Source organism: Anguilla rostrata, chromosome 2 (genome assembly GCF_018555375.3).
Source record: "Anguilla rostrata isolate EN2019 chromosome 2, ASM1855537v3, whole genome shotgun sequence".
Lineage (NCBI taxonomy): Eukaryota > Metazoa > Chordata > Actinopteri > Anguilliformes > Anguillidae > Anguilla > Anguilla rostrata.
The window spans coordinates 16,402,023-16,422,022 of record NC_057934.1 but is presented as its reverse complement, the minus strand read 5'-3'; the positions used below and the strand labels follow the sequence as shown (position 1 = coordinate 16,422,022).

The 20,000-nt window shown below is 43.5% G+C and overlaps 1 protein-coding gene across 4 annotated transcripts in view; it reads left to right on the top strand.

Annotated features, from left to right (window-relative positions):
* The window catches only part of LOC135247400 (gamma-adducin-like), a 54,025-nt gene extending 34,381 nt beyond the window's left edge, over positions 1-19,644 (top strand). For 3 of the 4 annotated variants that reach the window (XM_064320805.1, XM_064320806.1, XM_064320804.1), the window contains exons 4-15: positions 1,326-1,477; positions 1,864-1,944; positions 4,792-4,941; positions 5,356-5,499; positions 5,864-5,962; positions 7,640-7,813; positions 9,491-9,751; positions 10,706-10,822; positions 11,417-11,506; positions 13,586-13,706; positions 15,134-15,226; positions 16,674-19,644. In XM_064320805.1, coding sequence (XP_064176875.1) covers positions 1,326-1,477; positions 1,864-1,944; positions 4,792-4,941; positions 5,356-5,499; positions 5,864-5,962; positions 7,640-7,813; positions 9,491-9,751; positions 10,706-10,822; positions 11,417-11,506; positions 13,586-13,706; positions 15,134-15,226; positions 16,674-16,924 — 1,733 coding nt within the window. In that variant the 3' untranslated portion in view covers positions 16,925-19,644. The remainder of the gene's footprint in view (positions 1-1,325; positions 1,478-1,863; positions 1,945-4,791; positions 4,942-5,355; positions 5,500-5,863; positions 5,963-7,639; positions 7,814-9,490; positions 9,752-10,705; positions 10,823-11,416; positions 11,507-13,585; positions 13,707-15,133; positions 15,227-16,673) is intronic. The other variant, XM_064320807.1, reaches the window with a different exon arrangement.
* The last annotated feature ends 356 nt before the right edge of the window (positions 19,645-20,000 follow it).

Here is a 20,000-nt window from a genome sequence, read left to right as displayed (position 1 = left end):
TATTGCATTCGTTTCTGGTTTTCCACTTTTCCCCATCCCTGAAATCCCCTCACGGTCATGACTTTGGTATGCAGAACTAATGTTCAGTCACTGGAGTGTAATAGAGTGGCCCTGTGTATATTCCCTAGTATTCATACCACAGATGCTTCTTAGTGTCTGATAAGAATGACTGGAATGAGAAAATGTAGACCGTGATGCCAAAGGCCTTGTTTACACATAGTTTAAGCCATAACTGTTTAAAGACAAGCTGAGTGTTGGTTGTCTTATGCTTCAGTCGAATTAGAATGGAGCTAAATGGAATGTGTGAGTCCTGTTTTCTTATTCAGTTACTTTTGGACTGCATAGATGTGAAAATGTCACAACCTTAGATCTGATTTAAAGATATCTCAGTAATTCTAACGTATATGAGTGTGTGTCCGTTCATAGTTCTTAAAACCAAAAACATGAAAAAAGTCTTACTTCACCCTCTGAAGCATGGGTCTCAAAGTTTGATCCTGGAGGGTGACAGTCCATGCTCGTTTTTGTGATTTCTTTTCAATCAGCAGTCAATTAGGCCTTGGAAACAGGGTGTTCTGACTCTTTAGCCAATCAATGAATTATCATTTTACCTGTGGAAATACTGTACATAAAAACAAAACAAACGGCTGACACAGCAGCCCTCCAGTATTTCAGTCTGAGGTCCCTGTTCTGTAGTGTTTCAAAAGGCTCCCCTGGAACAAAGTCCACCCCCCCCCCCCCAGTTTAACTAATACTGCTCCCATGATCACCCTCGTTTAAAAAAAGAAAAAGAAAATTCCAGAAAAAGCCTTTTGCAATCCCTTTTGTTCAGTTTTGTATTTTTGTTTTGTGAAAATGTTTTCTTTTCTTTTCTGTTAGTAAAACAGTTGGAGAGAGCCAACCAGTTCTGCAGAATGCTTGATTCTATACAAGTCAATAACAGTGTATACCAAACCACCATAATGCATTTTTACTCAGCTTTTGTTAGTCACAGTCACTTGTGGGGACTGTTTACACTTTCCCCTGGTTGAAAAGGGTTTTGCTCTTTATTGGTACTTTCAACAAAAGAGCACGGTGTATTGCAAATCACCATAATATATGTTTATTTAATGCTATTGCTGGAGTCCCTTTACAAAGGTCATTACACTATGCCCTGTTGTGCCAAGTCTCCACAAAGGAGAAACATTGGTAAATGTTTCATCTGGGTTCTATATAATAAGGCCATGGTAGCTTGCCTTAATATGACATATAGCATATTTTTGTGTAAAACATGTTGGGAAAATCATTCAAAAATGAATATTGTTTAACCTTTTTACCCTTCACCACAGGCCTTGGAATGGTTACTCCTATCAATGACATGTATGGAACCGAGCCTTCCACTATGGTGAAGGGGGAAAAACAAACTCGCTGCAAACTGGCCAGCCTGTACCGACTGGTAGACATGTTCAGCTGGGCACACTTGGCTAGCTCCTACATCACAGTAAGTACAGCTCGCAACCCCCCAGGAACCCCGGCATCTGAAAACCTCTGTGGTCACATCTCTCGCTTATGTTCATATTTCTCTCTCTCTCTCTCAGCGAGGTGATAGATGCGAAGAGTCCATGAATCCCATAAATCTGTAGCAATACTATGCTTTTGCTTAAAAAACACCCACATGCTTATGACTCACCCAATGTAAAACCAGTGTTTCTCTTCCTGCATTTATTGTTATGCTTTATTATTAAGTTTCAGCTGGAAGTGCTTATTTCCATGATTGAAATGACTCGGTCCATATGTATTTTTTGTGACAGTGAAAAGGCACATTCTGTATGAAAACAAATTCATGTTTTGTGCTTGTAACTCAGCTCCTTATTTCCCTCTTGGTAGGTCCGGGTCAGCAAAGAACAGGACCACATTCTGATTCTTCCCAGAGGCCTGTCTTTCGCCGAAGCCACGGCAGCAAATTTGGTGAGCGAGGCATAATTACAAAGATGTGTTTCTGTGCCAAACGTCACAAGCTACTCAAAAATACAGGCTTGTAGCAGGTGCTGGAATTTGTTTCGTTTTTTTTTTTTAATTGGCAGAGCTTCACAGCAGCTCTGAGGAGTGTCCCGCCAAATTGTGCCCCAGTTTTTGAGTTCTAGGTAATCAGCGGTTCGTTTGGCTAAATTATGCATAATTGGTATGAGATTAACTGGAATCCAAACTTTTAGCTAGTTCACAAATATGTGGAAACATGGGACAAAGGAAAAGTTTTGTTTGCAGAACAATCCAATAAAAGTGGTATTCGAGTAGCTTTTTTGTTAATAATAAAGAGAACATGCCCTCCTACTGAAGTAATCAAATATTGAAACAGACAGTGGAAAAATATGTTTGTTGTATGTTTAAGAATGCTACTCATGGTTATTTTGTGCTTAGAGAAAGCCACAGAAATTGATTGAGGGTATTTGTCAAACAAATAAATTCTGTAAAGTTGGCTGCTTTATGTGCTTCATAGTCCTGGATGCAAATGATCAGGGAGTGTATTTGTATGTGTGACCAAATGTGACGGACAGACTGAGCGAGAGATTATCTTCACGGTGTCGTCTGCCCCACTAGGGCGATGTTCTGTTTTAGGGCAGGTGTCTCTGACATTTTCAATGGTCGCTCCCAGTATTCGCAGCAAGACTATCACATTCACTGAAAGACTCGGCGCTGTGCGGATTTAAAGAGACCTTGCACTGAGCTTTTAAAAATGTTGTTATTTGGGAGGTTTGGAAGCGGGGGAGGGGGGGAGCGGGTTAGTGGGGGCACGCCTTTACCTCCGGGAAGCCGGGCTCAGTATATCTGTACAAGGTGGAAGGGTCATGTGGGCGGGACGTGTTCTGGCACCCCTGGCGGGTGCGACACAGCTGGCTGCCCAAGGTGAAGGAGAGGACATCTGTAGGGCGTCGCCCTGTAGCTTAATAAAAGCACTTCCTTTTATAAAAGGATGTACACAAATAAAAAAACAGGAACCGGACAGACACTCTTCACATTGGCTATGCCTTCTGCCTTGACATTTTTGACTTCTGCTGCCTCTGTTGGTAGAACATTGTTCCCATGGTATCTTGCTTAGTAAAACAGTGAATGATGGACTCAACAGTCAACGCCAAAGCCAAAAGTTCTCTTAACAACAATAACCCAATTTAGGTCATTGTGACATTCAGCTTTTCTGGTGTAGCTTTCATATTTCTTTATGCTCTTAACTGGATCCTGTTGCCATTTCTTCATGAAGAAGGGTCTAATTTACTGAAGTTGTGATCTAATACAGAATTGAAGAACTAAAACAAAGTAAGTGCCCAAAGACTTAAACAGTGTAAATTGTAAAGCGCAATGCCTTTCCTGTGTAAAATTATCACAGTTCTTAATTCCTGACCCTCTACAGCAACACAAAAGCAAGGCGCGATTGGGTTTCCTCGGATCCTAGCTGTCCCACATGTTGTATATGCAAGTTTAATTCAGACTCCATGGTTTTATTTCACCGATCAATAGCACTTGTTTTGATCTGCCCATCGAAGCCGTTCCTGGCCTCAGGAAATGACATCACCGGAGTGGTTTGAATTATGTGTAATCATTAATGCCAGCTGTACAGAGACCACAGAGACACAGTGGTGTAAACTGAGTGAGAGCTGTCTCTTACCAGAGCTGTGGGCTCAGGGTGATTTAAAAAAAAAAAAAACATTTTTTTTTTGCATATTGGTGCTGAAAATCACCTTGCACTTTTGTCGCATAAAAGGACCCTTTCGAGTTTTAAGACTAGTTTACTCAAATCTGTTTTTTGAGAGTACAGCCGATTGAGCTGTACACAGCTTCTACAGACGTGGCTGTTAGGTGGTGTGCTCATGGAGATGTTGGTTTCTTAGGGGTGTACCTTATGATCAGTAAACACCAGGTGCATGTCACGCTTGCTTGACCTTGTTTCGTGTCATTCCTCTAGTACACTAAACCTCAGTGCATTTAGAGAAATTGATCTGAAGTTTGTTTTAATAATGGTGCTGTTGAACACAGAAGAGCCAGTAGGCAGTCCAGTTCAGAATGTAGCAGACAGACATTCGATCGCCATGCATCCCAGCAGCTGTGGGTTAAGGGTGAAACTGCCGGACTGAATTAAGCACGGTCTGCTGAAAGGTCAAGGACAGTCCGTGCTCTCACAGTTCCATTCAGTCTGGCCCTCGTTTTATTGATCAGATCCAATCTGTTTTGTCTGTTGTCTGGAGAGTGGTGTTGCATAATAATTATTGGCGCCTTAAAAATCAGTATTTGCATCTGGGAAGAATACCATGCGCTGATGGCCAACCTAGTTCTGACTGTTGCTGGGTGATTTTCTAAGCAGGAAGCAGCAGCTCTTTGGTCGAGCCAGATGCAGACCTGCCTGCATAACAACTGATAACTGTATTGTTCGCCGGTAATGAATTCATCATGTAGGACGTTAATTTATTATTAATGCAGCTTCTTGACAGATGATGCTCATTTTCCCCATAATAACATTGTAACGCAGTTTAAAAAGCTGTTATAAATCTGATCGACTCATAATGCAATTGCAGCTGCGAGTCATTCAGTAATAAACAACTTGGTTCAGTGATAAAAAACAGACCAGCATCACCAGCATTGTTTGGACCTTAAGCTGCGTAACGATGCTGGTCAAACAGTAGCATTAGTTTTGTCTCGCTAAGACGGTCACAAGGTATTTAAGAGCCGGCATTTCTGCTTAGCTCGGGAGAACCGAAACCCCCCCCGAAGCAGGTTCTGACTGCTGCGTGTGCTGTTCCCACGGCCCCCTCCCTCACCCTCCAGGTCAAAGTCAACATCATCGGGGAGGTGGTGGACCAGGGATCCACCAACCTGCAGATCGACCACTCCGGGTTCAGCCCCCACTCCGCCATCTACTCCATGCGCCCGGACGCCAGGTGCATCGTCCACATCCACACCCCCGCCACCGCCGCCGTGAGTTACCGCACCCCGCTGCACCTGCGCGAGGCTGTACCACACACAGTAGTATTTGGCACCGTGGGCGGCTTTGTGGTGCAGCGTTAGCACTGTTGCCGGTTCCAGCCGGATCCTTTGTGTGGAGTGGCTGCCCAGTGCTGCTAAGTAACTAGGATGGGTCATGCAGAGGACAAATTACCCCACAGGGTTCAATAAAGTGTATCTCTAACTTACCAGCAGGCCTGTTAGACAGACACATGGGGAGTTGGTTACATTTGCCATTTTTATTTGTACTAAAAAGCCTTTGAAGTTATATAAAGTTTTGTAGACTTTTTTTATTTTATTTTATTTTTATTTTCAAAGTTTTTCCCTGAAGCTGTTAAGTAACACTGTGTGTGATGCCATGTTCTTTTTAACCCAAAAAACCCGCAGGTGTCGTCTATGAAATGTGGAATCCTCCCCATATCCCAAGAGGCCCTTTGTCTGGGAGATATTGCGTACTACAACTACCAAGGGAGCCTCGACGGGCAGGAGGAGAGGCTCGAGCTCCAGAAAGCCTTAGGCCCGTCCGCCAAGGTACTACTCCCCCAGGAACAGCTGCCGATAGCGCCTTGTTGCATCACATTTTGTATCTCCAGAGATTCTTTGGACCAGCCAAATAGTCAGCTCTTGTGTTCCTTTTGTGATCTTTGCTTCCAAAATGCAGGAGGCTCTGATTGGTAAGAACTGTGTCCAGGGCTGTGTTTCAGTTCATTTTTATTTGTGAGGCGGTGTGCCCAAGGGCAGAACATTTTTCGCCACAGTATTTATAAAATGCATTTTCACATTTACATTTGTTTGAATATTTATGAGATTAAAAAACTGGAATATTTCCGCTTCAACCATAGAGAGTTAGGATTTTAAATGTTGAAATCTTCTGATTGGTTCATATGTTTTCCAGGTTCTGGTTCTGAGGAATCATGGGATGGTTGCTCTGGGTGAAACCATAGAAGAGGCCTTTTATTACATTTACAACGCCCAGTACGCCTGCGAAATCCAGGTACAAACATTGGTCAAGCGCACACGTGCCACACAGCACCTCTTAGGCACAGTTGGCTCATGTCATCTCAATCACATCACAATCTGCATGGCAGCTGTTGGTGTAGTTTTAAGGGTGATATTTGGTGTTGAATGTCTCAAACCAGGTGTCAGGTGTCATTTTTATCTATGGGGGGAAAAAACAACGCTTTTCGCAGATTAGTTTGCCATTTTTGGCTGCGTTTCTTAGCCTTCTTATTGATGCTGGCCAACTGTTGTGAGAAATAGTCCTTTTCCCCAATCCTTTAAAAATAAAATGTCTTGTATGAAAACCAGCAGCTTCTTTTATCATATCCGATAGGAAGACCACTTCAAATGCGAGTGTACACCAGAAGGGATCTTATGACCTACTAAGCTTCCGTTTCAACAAACCAGAGGTTAACATATTATGTATGTTGGTCCAGAGAAGTTTTGGCCAGAATACTGTTCTCTCTGCTGTGACCCTCCCTGGAAGGTGGGGGTTGAGTTTTGCTGGGGATGGGGTTGCTTGTGGCGCTTCAAGCGATGACGGCAATCACTCAAACATAAATCAGGCCTTTTTTCCAAACTTCATTCCAAAAAAATCATTGGTGAACTTCCGAGGGCACATCAGTGAAAAGCAATTCACAATCTTACAAGAGGAGGATGCAAGGGCTGATCATGCGAATATTAAAAAACAAACTCTGAAGGTGAATATAGAAATAAAAATGAAGGGAAAGTAAACACAAGTCTGAGCACAGCCGGATTTGAGACCTGGATATCCGAAACGACAGGGGGCTGATTAATGAGTTGGTCTTAAGGGGCCAAAAAACACAGAAAAATACCAAGGTCAGTATACCGAGACGTGGGAGTGGCCACCGGCCCCTGGCCCGGACGTCCCACGGCAGGATGCTCGCGCAGTTTCAGGAAGAGAGTCCCGTCAGCCGAATATATCCTTGTGCTTGAGCTGATCGTTTACTTATAAAAAATATTTTGTATTTTTCCTCCATTTATGTTCGCTAGTGGCTTGTCAAACGGCTTTAATTATTGTTTTAATGGTTTTGTTGCATTTGCCTTGCCCCTTCTTTGGAACAGCCGTGCAAAGCTAATCAGTGATCACTTTTTATGTTGCAGGGTTTTTTTTTTTTTTTTTTAACTGACGCAGTTGGTTCTCAGTTTACAGTTTGATAAATTGAACTGTTTTTAGGAGTGGCTTTTCAGCAAAACTAAAGCTTTGTCTGAACTGTCAAAGGAATGCCTGTTTGTGCATGTATTGAAATGCAGCAGTTAAACAGTGACTTATATTTTATTATGTTTTACGTGCCACGCTTTGGCATTTGCGCTGGAATCAATACCTGCTATTGTTCATAGCTGCAACAGGACTGCCGTGTTTTTTAGGTTACAGTGGGTGAACATTAATTTGTGAATTCATGGGAAATTGCTCTGGGTTATGGGTGCGACCCTTTGGTGTAATAAGCATCACAAAATCCATGTTTGAATCTGAGCCATCAAAACAAACCGAACAATAATCCACAATTCAAAGCCTATTTACACTCTAAAAAGAAACCATCGCTAATGACTAGTGAAAGAAATGTCCTTGAGTCCTGGTCCCATTGCTTCCTGCGATACCTTCATAGGTGCAATTATATTGAAAGCGTGTATTTCTTAAATTTGTTTTTAGGTAAGCGCCTTCTCCTGTGCCGGAGGTGTGGATAATTTAATAGTGCTGGACATGGAGAAGTACAAGGCGCGGACCCACGGGGTGACCATGGCTGAGATCAACATGGGCAGCCAGCAGAAGTGGAGGCTTGGAGAAATGGAGTTCGAGTCACTTATGAGGATGCTGGACAATCTGGTGAGTGTGTGAGTGTATTGTGTTTGAGTGTGTGTTGAAATATATTGATTTCCATCCATCCGTCCATCCGTCCATCCATCCATCATCTGTACCCGCTTATCCTGAGCAGGGTCGCGGGGGGTGCTGGAGCCTATCCCAGCCTGCATTGGGCGAGAGGCAGGAATACACCCTGGACAGGCCGCCGATCTATCGCAGAATCTATTGATTTCATAGCCTAAATATAAAGAAATTTTTTTTAATGTTCTAAATAATAGCAGATATTGTTGAACCGTTATTGTAGTGATTTTGCCACGGTCTGTAAAACTCAAAGCCGAAATAGGCTGGGCGAAATACAGTTCTGAGATCTGATCAATGAATTGATCGATTTGCTGTGGTGTCTGACAGGTCTGGGTCAGTGAGAGTAGTTACTCAGCGGACTGTTGTGGTCTGTTGTTTGATCACTACGGTGACCCTGCCTACTAAGGTCATGACCTTTGGGGTGTACAGCCGGACAAAAACACAGGCCTGGCACGGTGCCCGAAGGCCAACGGCAATCACTCATCCCTAACTGCCCCGCACCCTGCGAGGACAGAGTGCCGACCTGACCTGTTTGTGCGGTCAGCGTTTGGACGCCTCGGCATCCCGCTTCCCCACCGCGGTGAGACCGCAGCCGAGCCTGCAGCACAGCTGTGGGTTTGAAGGAGCGGAGACCGCGCGGTCATATGGAGCCGATTGAGCGGAAAACCCGGCATCTGTTCGCCGGCACCTGTCGGCGGCGCTTCCTCCGCTCGTTTCTCCGGTCGTAACGGTGCCAGCTGCCGCCTGTGGCGATGCATAACCCACACGATCCATCACTGCACACTCAATCATAACGCCACTACTTTTTTACAGAATTACAACTTTCTTATTTTTTTTAACCGCTTAGGCTGGCCTGCAGGATTGCGTGCAGATAGCCGCAGAATTTTGGTTGCACCATGGTTGTATAATCATTCCCATTTTCCCTTTCTTTCTCCTGGCCCCAATTTGGAACATCCAGTTATAGTAGCATCATACTTGAAGCCCATCCACTCTTCGCAATTGTTTCCAGCTGTATAAATGCATACCATGTAAATGCTATGTAAAAAGTTGTGCAAGTGGCTCTGGATTAGAGCGTCTGCTAAATGCCTGTAATGTCATGTAATGAGCCAGCTAATGACATAGTCATGGCTACTTTAACTGGAATCATAGAACTCTGTAGGTACAGTGCATCGGATGTTATAGTTATGCTCAAACTGTTATAGTTATGCACTGACAAACTGTATTGCACTATGAGGAATAATGGACATCTGTGGGACATCTGTCTGTCTCCTTTTTGTATTTCTATACTATGGATGTGTATGTTCAGTCACATTTTAACTTTTGCATAAAGAGCTCTTGTAAGAGCCTAAAATGCATTTAGCGCAACCTTCTTAGCTGTGTTTTTTTAAATGTTTACTTTTGACAAAGGTGCGGACACCAGGCTTGTGCCAGTCTGAGGCGAGTTCATGATTTATGGAAGTGCCACCTGTTCCCCACTTTCTTTTGTTTGGACGCAGTGCAAAAAAAAATATTGACGTCCTATAAAAGTTCTTGAGTTACGGGAGTATGTTTTAGCCGTTGGTGAAAACTTCCGGAAGTGACGTCGTCGTCTGAAGCACTGCCGTCTCTCCTTTCGCCCAGGGTTACCGGACGGGCTACGCCTACAGGCACCCCATAATAAGAGAGAAGCCCCGGCACAAGAGCGACGTGGAGATCCCCGCCACGGTGACGGCCTTCATGTTCGACGAGGAGGAGGGCGTGCCGCGCTTCCCCTTCAAGTTCCTGGCGCACCGGCAGCAGAAGGAGAAGACCAGGTGGCTCAACTCGCCCAACAGCTACATGAGGGTGAACGTGACCGAGGGCTCGGTCAGCGAGGAGAGCAGCGCCAGGACGAAGACGATGGTGAGCGCCAAGATATTTCCACTCCTTAATGACGTCATAAACAACCACAGCATATCTACAGAACTTGAGGCAATGAGTATGGAAATCACGATACGCAGCCCCAAGATAATAGCGATGTTTATCTCAATACTTCTATAACAATATATACAACAATATTTATAGGCCTTTAAGAAATGATGTAACATGATATGATGTAACATGATAGCGTGGTATTTCCTGTTTCGTCAGGGAATAGTGATGTGTCATGCAGTATTTGCTGTTCCTTGAATTTTGCCAGTGCCATAAACAAGTATGAGGATTGAGACCACATGAAGTTAATTGAAAAAGCATTATTAAATTACACCAGAATTTTTTTTTTTTTTAAAGATGGACAACAGTAGATCTGCTAAGAGTCAAGGAACTTTACACGCATACAATGAAACTACTTACATGTATGAGGGAAATATCACCCAATGATTCGAGCGCCTTTCGCTGCAGAAAACATTACTCTGTCATAATCATGAGCCTGAAGCATTCTCCAATAATGATAAAATATTACATTTTAAATGATAACTTTTGCTTTTTAAGTCATTTGTACGCAATAGCTTGAGTTGTAAGGATACATTTTGACCAACTGCTCGCCTCAGTGTGTGTTCTGCTCAGACTCTCTGCTGCTCAGTGCCTGGAAGCAATAGAATTTACTGTAGGCTGTGTGATTGGAGCTGACTGGGTCAGCAATGCAACCTTTTAGTCCTGGTTATTTGTGCTCTATGTTAGACTGTCCTCTTGTGGAAGCCAAGAGAACTGGCTTCCAGATTTCGAGCCCAGGCAAAAAAAAAAAGGTTGTGTGTGATGTGAACTGAACTGATGCAGTGTTTCCTGAGGCCATGAATTTTATCCTTCTGCATAATTTAACACTAAGGTGATTGGTTATGAAATAAATTCCATGCATGTGTGCGTCTATTTTTGCACCAGTGGATGAAGTCAGAAGATGCCAGCAATGGCAGTGGCACTCCAATCAGAATTGAGGACCCCAACCAGTTTGTTCCTCTGAACACAAACCCCAATGACGTGCTGGAGAAAAGAAACAAGGTGGGGACTGACGTGACTTTGCTCACATTCTCGCCCACAGAGGGGTGGCTGTGTGTTCAGCCTGTGGATTTAGCATGCCTTGGGATGTTTCAGCCAAAGCCAATGTTGTCATGGTCAAAGGTTGTGTGCATTATAACTGCAGAGCCAATTCCAGAACTTCTCCAAGAAGAATTAAGAAGGAGAGGCAATTTCCCTCAACTCCAGTCGTCATGGTTGAGATCCTTATTAAATTGGGTTGAAATGTGATTCTGCAAGTGTAGAGCAATCCCTGCCACCAAAAATGAATGGCTCGTCTCATCTAAAACCCTACTCCTGTTCTTTAGGGTGAAATAGCTTCAAGCACATCCTGTTCTTCACGTAAATAGTGATTGACAAGCGTAAGAAATGTTGATCACAGTGAGGAATATTGAGCACGGGAGGAATGAACATTGCAGGGCATATGGGTTCACTGACAGATGGGGCCGGCCTATCAGCATCACCGTGGGCTCTGGGTTTACCCAATTGTTCAGGTCTTCAGCGCTTTTCAGAGTTTGGCTGAAACCCACGCAGAGGGTTTCGTGTTTTTCTCTCTCTAAATTTGAGCGCCCGTTGCAGATCAGGGAGCAGAACAGATTCGACCTGATGACAGCTGGACCCCAGTCTCAGCTGTTGGCCGGCATCGTTGTGGACAGGACACCTGGGCCCGTGAGTATTTCCCTCATACGCAAGTCTGACTCTTTATACCAATCAAACCATAAACTGTTTTCAAAGGACTTCCGTCTGCTGTCAGTTTTACAATGCTGGTGCCCTCAAACCTAGGCCTAGAGAACAACTGGATCTCCTGTTAGTTTTCATTAGCTCTTAACTTATCACTTAAATCAGCTAATTATACTTTCAGTTGCACCATTTCAGCTGGTTCCTTGGGTTTCGAATAGTGGTTTTTAAGGTGAATAAGAAAAACAGCAAGACCCTCTGGAGACTTCTGCTACAGTGTGTATAAAAGTACTAGTACAAGTAAACAGAAGAAACTCTTACTGCCTCACTTAAAATCAGTGTAGTAGTACTGTTGAACTCATTAGCACTTGTTTTAAGAATGTAGGGTTTAAGTATCACAGTTGTTTCTGCAACATGAATGTACATCAGCGATTCCAACTAGTAATAAGTAGTTGATAATATTAACCACCTCTGCCCAAGACTACAGTCTCTGAATATGGGTTCAGAAAATAAATTCTAACAGTCAGTAGGGAAATCATTAGGGAGAAACCAGAGCTGCATATACCTGTTCTACTGACACCACTAGATGGAGCTATCTACTTGCTTTGTGAGCTGCTGGCCTCGTTTAAAGGAGTGCCCCCTTACTTGGGGAAGCTACAGGGAGGATACAGGTGTAATACTAGAGGCCTTCAACTATCCTATTTTTCATTTCCATCACATGGTCCTAATTTCACTGAAGGATCAGGTCTGTGTGAAGGTAAAATTATTAGCATGTTTCTGAATGCAGTTTTTAATTGGCTTAATCAAATTATGTGGCGTTTTGTGTTCTGTTATCGTATATCACTCCATATTGCAAGAGCAGCTCTGACCAGGATTTGAACATGCAACATTTTTGGTTACATGTGTAGTACACGACCGTCTTTGCTACAAAGCTATCCTTTGTAGTTTTGTCATTTTAAAAGCCTTAGAAAACATTGAATATCTACAGTCATTGCATTTTGCATGGGTGCTGGGGGTATGTGGATCAATTGGATGGGGTAATCCATCTTTACCCATGCTTCTGTATTGACCCTCAGTATTGACCTGTGCATGGGGGTCCAGCAGTGTAGCGTCACTCATTCCCCTTGTATTGTATTTCCGTAATGTCGGGCCTTTCACGAGACCCCTCTCATTTAGCCGTAATTGAATTTAATCGTAGCGAAGCGGAGTTGAAGGGCGGACGCGCGTTTGCTGTAATCCCGCTAATGCGCGCAGCTGAGGTTCGCTGGGCTTAGGGACGTTTCGGGGGTTGGCGCGGCAGCGTACTCGTGATGCGGTGCCGTCTGCGTCGGCATGAAAAAAGCTTGTGTGCGTGCGTGTCAGTCATACTGCTTTAAAAAGTATAGACCGTGGTCTATGAAATTTTAAAAGTGTGTGTGTGTGTAATATCACTTTTTTGGCATTTCTGGATTTTGTATAGGTCAGAAGACTCTCTAAGTGTGAATATGTGTCTCTCTAAATATTAAATGTTTGCTGTGTGGTGGTACAGTGTGGATAATGTATTTTTAATTCAGTGATGATTGACTCTGTGCTATGCTTAAGATGGGACTTTGCTGTGAATTATGTCACTCACTTTCCTGTTACACACCTATACATCCATATCTGATCCTGAGCACAGTGTAGGTGTGGAGTGTTTGCTGAAATCTGTGTGTGTGTTGTGTGCGTGTATGCATGTGTCTGTAGGTGCGGTGCAGTGGAATGTATGTGGGTTTTCATGCTTGGGTAGTTTGTGTATGTGTGTGTGTGTGTGTATGATATTTCATGGATGTATGTGCTCATACTGTGCAGTGCTTAAGTATTTGGACACTAGGACAATTTTTTTTGTTGTACTCTGAGACTTTGGACTTAAAATAAAACCTACGAGGTTAAAGTGCAGACTGTCAGCTTTAATGCAAAGGAAAAGTATCACTGTTCAAATACTTAAGTCCTACACTATACATCACTGTTTCTGTATAGGTGCACATGCTCATTTGCACGTGTGGGTATGTGGTCTCCCATGCACGGTGTTAACCCTGCCGGCTTTGTACACAGCGCGTGATTCTGGACGATGAGCAGACAGGGCCCCTGCCTCCGAACCCCTTCAGTCAGCTGTCTGAGAGGGAGCTGGAGGAGTACAGGAGGAGAGTGGAGCGCCGACAGCTCGGACTCGAGGGTAAGCCCTGCCCCCCAAATCAAGGCCCGGCTCTATACTGTGATGTCATGGGATGAATGTTCTAGAAGAAATAAGGTCGGCGAGGGCACGGTCAATATTTCACCTTGACGTTATTATTTAACCCGCATACATGTGTGCGCACACACACACACACACACACACACACATTGTGCGTGCCATTACAGAGAATTATTAATTCATTCATTGTTAGCTCACTGCAAAAAAAAAAAAAAAAAAAAGAAGAAAATCATGAAACCATTCCCAGGAAAATCGATCCCGGTGAAAGGTGTTTGTTTACTAAGCCCGTCTGATTACTTGAGGTGTCCAGTCAAACGCTGCCCTGAGTTGGTTTGTAACTGATACACACTCTAAGTACGTTTTAATGAGAAAGTCTGTGCACTCTTGCACTCCAAACTCATTTCGGTGGTTACTGTTATGTCCCGGCCCTACAGAGGAGAGGCCGAGCTGCGCCGTTGTTGCGTTAGCGTAAGTGGTTGTGCGTGAGCCCCGCGATGCCCGGTCAATGGTAATCTTATTCTTAAATCTTAATCTTATCGGGCGGGCGGAGGGTAGGTTCAGGGGACGATCGATGAAGTGCGGAAAGCAATATGTCTGAAAGGGGCTGCTATGCCGTGCGGCAGTCGCGCATGTTGTTTTAGACCGTCGGGGTCTTTAAAAACATGACAGAGGCCGCTAACATGCTAGCACCGCGCTGAGGAGCCAACATGGAGTCCCAGCTGCGCATTGATCTCTTTTCTGATATGTATAATGCATGCATCACCTACCCCGTGCACCGAGATGTCTGCTTTTCCACTTTCTAGATCGATGGATGAAGATTGTTCATGAAGCGACTGATCATACTTTCTTTTTTATAGAGAAGTCTGACAAGGCTGCGTCAGCTTGTTTAGGCCTAATATCCAGGAACATTAGGGTTAGTGTTAGCATTGCGGTTAATAATGCATTGGCAAGTAAGAGAAGATGAGAGCAGGGTTAGGGTTTTCAGGGTTCACTCACCTGTTTCTGATGGTTTGATGATTGTGAAGCGCATGCCCATGCACATGCTCGCACTCACACCCACACGCATGCACGCACACACACGCGCACACGCACACACACAGCATGGTAAACTAACCTACAGCTTCCTCCCATCCCCACAACCCTTGAATGTTTGATTTTCCTCCTAGTGCATTTGACTAATTAAATAAAGATCTTGACGCGACAAAAGCTTCATACATCATGACGTGTGGCAGTGAACGGATGGGTCAGCATCCTTCAGGCGCCTGCGCTTGATGTATGTGCTCATTTAAGCGCTATCGGTAGAGAGAGGGTTTCACACATTGACCCCCTGCTAATCCCTCCAGATGTATTGACCTGCTGTGCATGGCTGCTAACCCTGTCTGCGTACACTAAACTGTGCCCCTCCACAGATGCCGAGCACGAGCTAACGTCCGATGACGGTTCCACTCTCTCTCAGTCTCTGTCACAAACTCAGTCTCCGCAAATAACTCCAGCAAATGAAGGTATCAGAGAGAACTGAGAGAGATAAGCTGATGAAGAGTGTATCTGTGTATGTGTGGGACTGTGAGGCGTGTATGTGTGAGGGTGATTGAAGAGAGTCTTTGTGTGGCATCCTGTGTTAGAGTGTGTGTGTGTGTGTGTGTGTGTGTGTGTGTGTGTGTGTACGAGAGAGAGAGAATGTTTGTTGGCCTGAACAAACATTCTCCATTAAGTGTTACCTTGCTGTCCTAAAGATTAAATGGTAATTCTGTGTGCTTTGTTGCCCTGAAAACCAGAGATTCTTCTTTCACATAAGCTATTTCGTGTTTTATTGCTCCTCTGTGATTCTGGAAAGTTATTTTAGGTGAATATTCTCAAAATGCCCCCTCTCCTGTCTGTGCTCTTGTTTAGAATTAAAAATATGGGGTAAGTCATTAGTCGCTTTTCTACCGCATGGTACCCGGCTCGACTCGACTCTACTCGACTTTTTTGGTTTTCCATCGGGCAAAAGTTGTGGATAGTACCTTTTTTGGTATCACTTCCGTCGAGGCTCCAAGCGAGCTGAGGCGGTACCGAATGGTGACGTGAAAACACTGCAGACCACTGATCGGTCAGAGCAACGCGTTTCATGCGGCGTCGCTAATGACGACCAGCTACATTTGACGGGGATACTATCTGCAGTGGATATGGAAGTGCCTGGTATCAAAGCAAGTAGAGTCAAGTCGAGTTGAGCCGGTACCATGCGGTGGAAAAGCGGCTATTTGCGCAATCAAAAGAAATCTGATTTTTTTGGGTCCTTTTCCACCCCTAATATTTGAGTAATAGCGTAAAGCACAATCCAAACAAGTTCCTCAATTGGATAAAAGAAACTGCTCTACATGTAGCAGTAACCATAGCGATTCATAGCAACATGACACTGTTGTTGCATCACCACCCGTTTGGCTTGATCTGGGGCTTTTGAAGTGTTGAGCTGGAGGAATTGCTACAAGGCACTCTCACCCTGTCGGAGCACCCTATGATCTGCTTGACTTATCGCTATATAATTGGTCAATATAAAGAACTCCCTTGATGATGTAATTTATATTCCATGTCACCCATTTTAGAGCTAAAAAAGAAGCAAACTGTGTCACACGAAAGTATTGAAGAGAACTACAGTATAGGATTATTCAGATTATTGTATAGTATTTCCAGAATTCTTTTGCAGTCCCAAAACACTCAAATGAAAATGGGCCCCTTCTTGTTTGTTTTTCAACTTAAAATTATAATTTTTTTAGCTTGGACTAAAAGTTTATGGGCATCCCTGGTTTACTGCTGAAATGCAACAAACCCCGGTGTAAAATCTGCAGTAAACCCGAATCTAGAACGGGGTCGCGTTTGCTCTGTGTTTGTCCGCTCGGTGCTGTGGCCTACTTAGAGCCCCGCCAGCTGTTACCGAGTCACAGCGTGACGCTCCGCTCCCGTCCTCCGCAGAGAACCACGCGGACGGCGTGCCCAACGGGAAGGAGGACGCGCACGACGCCGAGGACGACCTGAGCAAGCGCGTGAGCCGGCTCACCACCGGCGGCGAGAGCGTGGAGATCACCGTCAGGGGCGGGGAGACCATCGAGGAGGCCCTGACCCCCGACAGCTCCCCCTCCAAGTCCCCCAACAAGAAGAAGAAGAAGTTCCGCACTCCCTCCTTCCTGAAAAAGAACAAGAAGAAGGAGAAGGCCGAGGCCTGAGGAAAGGGCAGATCCTGTAGTTTGTTTGTTTTTTTTTATGGCGGATGGGAGCTGTGGGGGATGTGGGGGAGGGGGGGGGTTGCTTGTAGTTTTTTTGTATTTAATTTCTTTTTCTTTCTAAACAATTGTTTCAATTGATAAAAATGACACTGCGCGTATGGGGGGAGATGTTTATTGAATTGGCCGCGCTGTGTTTTGGGGTTTATTTTTGCCTTCTACAGACAGGAAATAGGGGTTTGGTGTGCGAGATGTTTGGGGAAGTATTAGCACCTGATAAAAAAAGGAATCCCTGCTAAACTGGTTCTTCCACCGTCCCATTCTCTTCCACTGTGGGGCTCCTGAAATGTGAAATCCTCACTTTTTTATCTCCATTCCCCTCTCCCCTCCTCCCCCATGTTTCATTATATTTGGCCAACTGTGGAGGATTTGGATGTGTACAGACTGCAGTTCACTGCCCAGCAGAGATTTTCTTATGTATTCACGCTACCTTACAAAATCTCTGCCTTTGATGCAGACCATGCCTCTTTTGTTTGTTTTTGGGGGTTTTTATTCCCTTTCCCTTCCACTCATGTCCTGGTCACTTGATCTACAGTGAGACCCAGTGAGGTCCAGTTGGGAAAGCTAGGCAGCCGATGTTATGGGCCACACTGGAAAACTGTTAAAGGAGAGAAAAAAAAGAACGAACAGGGTTTTTAAAGATTGAATAGGCCTACTTATTGGGGTCTCCACAGGTCAAACGTCTGTGAGAACGCCATGCCTGTATTCATGTGTTCAAAGAAGCTATTAATTCTGCACTGACTTTGTTTTCAACCTGTGTAGCATTGTACCTGGAGCCTTTCTTCTCTCTTTTTGTTTTTGCCAAATGAAAAAAGAAAACATCACGTTTTAGTGAATTTTAAGCTCATCTTACAGTCTCGCTTTTAATCGCATTTTGATTTTAAAACACAAAAAAGTTGTGAAACAAACGTTTATTTTTCTCTTTTTTTTGTAGAGAACACGAATCTGTATTAGTCCATTTAGTTTTATACTCTTTTCTTATACTTTTACAGACATCATGGATTTACGCATGTTTTGCAAGAGTCTAAATTTATATGGCTGACAATTTAGTAATGCCTGGTTTCTCAAATGATATATCATTGTTATAAAGGCATTGTAGCTCAGATTACTAAAATAAAATATATAAAGGATATATAGCATATATATATATATATATATTAAAAAAACTGGATTAAGTGATTATAGATTTTTTAATGATATATTTTTATTTTACTGTGCTGCACTTTTATTGTGGTATATAACAAGTCACATGCAGTTTGGAGATGTAACCAAATGAAGGAAAACAGAGGGCAAAGGGACAGGTCGCGAAGGTTGTAGAATGACTAGTCGCAGGACAGTGTATGGCGTACAATTTAGGCATTTGAAAGTGAGTTGTAGGACAATGGTAAATGTTTGTGTTATGCATTGAAGTCTATATAGTTTAAGTTTGATAAAATGTTGATTCTATATATATATATATATATATATATATATATATATATATATATATATATATATATATATACATACATATATTAGTATGCGTTTGTGTGAAGTACACACGCGCACACATGCATAGAAAAGCAGGCCATTGGAATGGGCCAGTGTTGGCATATACTTGTTATTTGGTGTGTTATAGCGTTGAAGCCATATATATTATCCTGTGTTTCGACCATTGAGACAAGGGTTGAGAGTAGATCTTCCTGCATGGGGTGGGCACCAGCATTGCAGTGTGGGCCCCAGGGTTACCCCCATCATCACCACCCATAAGTCACCCGTGCAACTGTGAAAGCTTACCCGCCAGCCCGTAACGGAATCAGTCACCAGATGTCATTCTGTTGCTTGTTTTGCCTGTCTCCTCTCCACCCCCACCCCACCCCACCCCCACCCTGACCCTGACCCTGCCCCTCACCTTCACCCCCACATTCTTTTTTTTTTTTTCCTTTTCAGACGTTTTTCAAATAAACATTTCAGAGGCTCGAATTTGCTTCATTTGTAAACTCTGGGATGTATGCAGCACCACCGTGGCATTATTGTAGAAGCTGAGCTCAAGACTCCACCCAGAGATGTAATGGTGGACTTTCACTGGTTTGCGCATTTGCTGATAAACCCAGTGCTCGTAATGTGAAGGTCTGGCTTGTGTATGAAGGGAGAGGCGCATTGAAGCTGTGTTAATGGCATGTGGCTTCAAGGTGGGCTGAGCCTGAGGAGGGCAAAAAAAAATACAGATTAGCAGACAAGGGTGCGAGTTTGCAGAAAAGAGACATGAACAGTTTTTTTTTTTTGTTTGGTTTTTTTTTTTTTTTTTAAGAACTTTTTTTAAGAACATCTGTGTAAAGCTTTAGAATTGTCTTTCGAATGGTCTCCATTCATCATTCATTATCAATATTTTTTGACATTGCTAAATTGAGAACTAAACTTTCATGTACCATTCCTGGGCATAGAGCGCCCCCCCAGGTGCATCGCTTTATTTCTCTACAGACATTCTGCACCTTGTTTTCGATGCAGCGTCACTTCCCATATATTTTTTTCTGTTTGTTTTGTTTGCGTTTGAAGCTTGGGCGTGCGAGGCCTCTGACCTGTGAAAGCTACAGAAGTGCTTATCTAATGAAATTGCTTTTAGATGTATGGCTGTATGGCTAATCCATGTAAATGCACAAATAAAACTATTTTAAGAAACTAAAGCCATTTTAAGTCTGTGACACGAAAGAAAATCTGCTATAAAAACTGGGGAACCTAACTTAGTTTAACTTGTTAACGTAATTTAACAATTTGCTGTTGTGTGGCCAGTTAATTAACTGCTTATTGTTTCTAATATTGTTCAGTTGCAGCTCAGTTGTATTTCTTTTGTGGAGTGGAGGGTTTTCAACAACCATTATTTTCATACATTTTATTTATGAAGTGCTTTTCCTACATTCAAAGCACTGTTCAGCACAGTAACCATGAACATAGATAAAACTTACATGAAGCAAGAAGTGTACAGAAGTGTGTGACGTTAATTCAGTTCTCAAAGAAAGAGAGAAGGACCATTCATTGCACA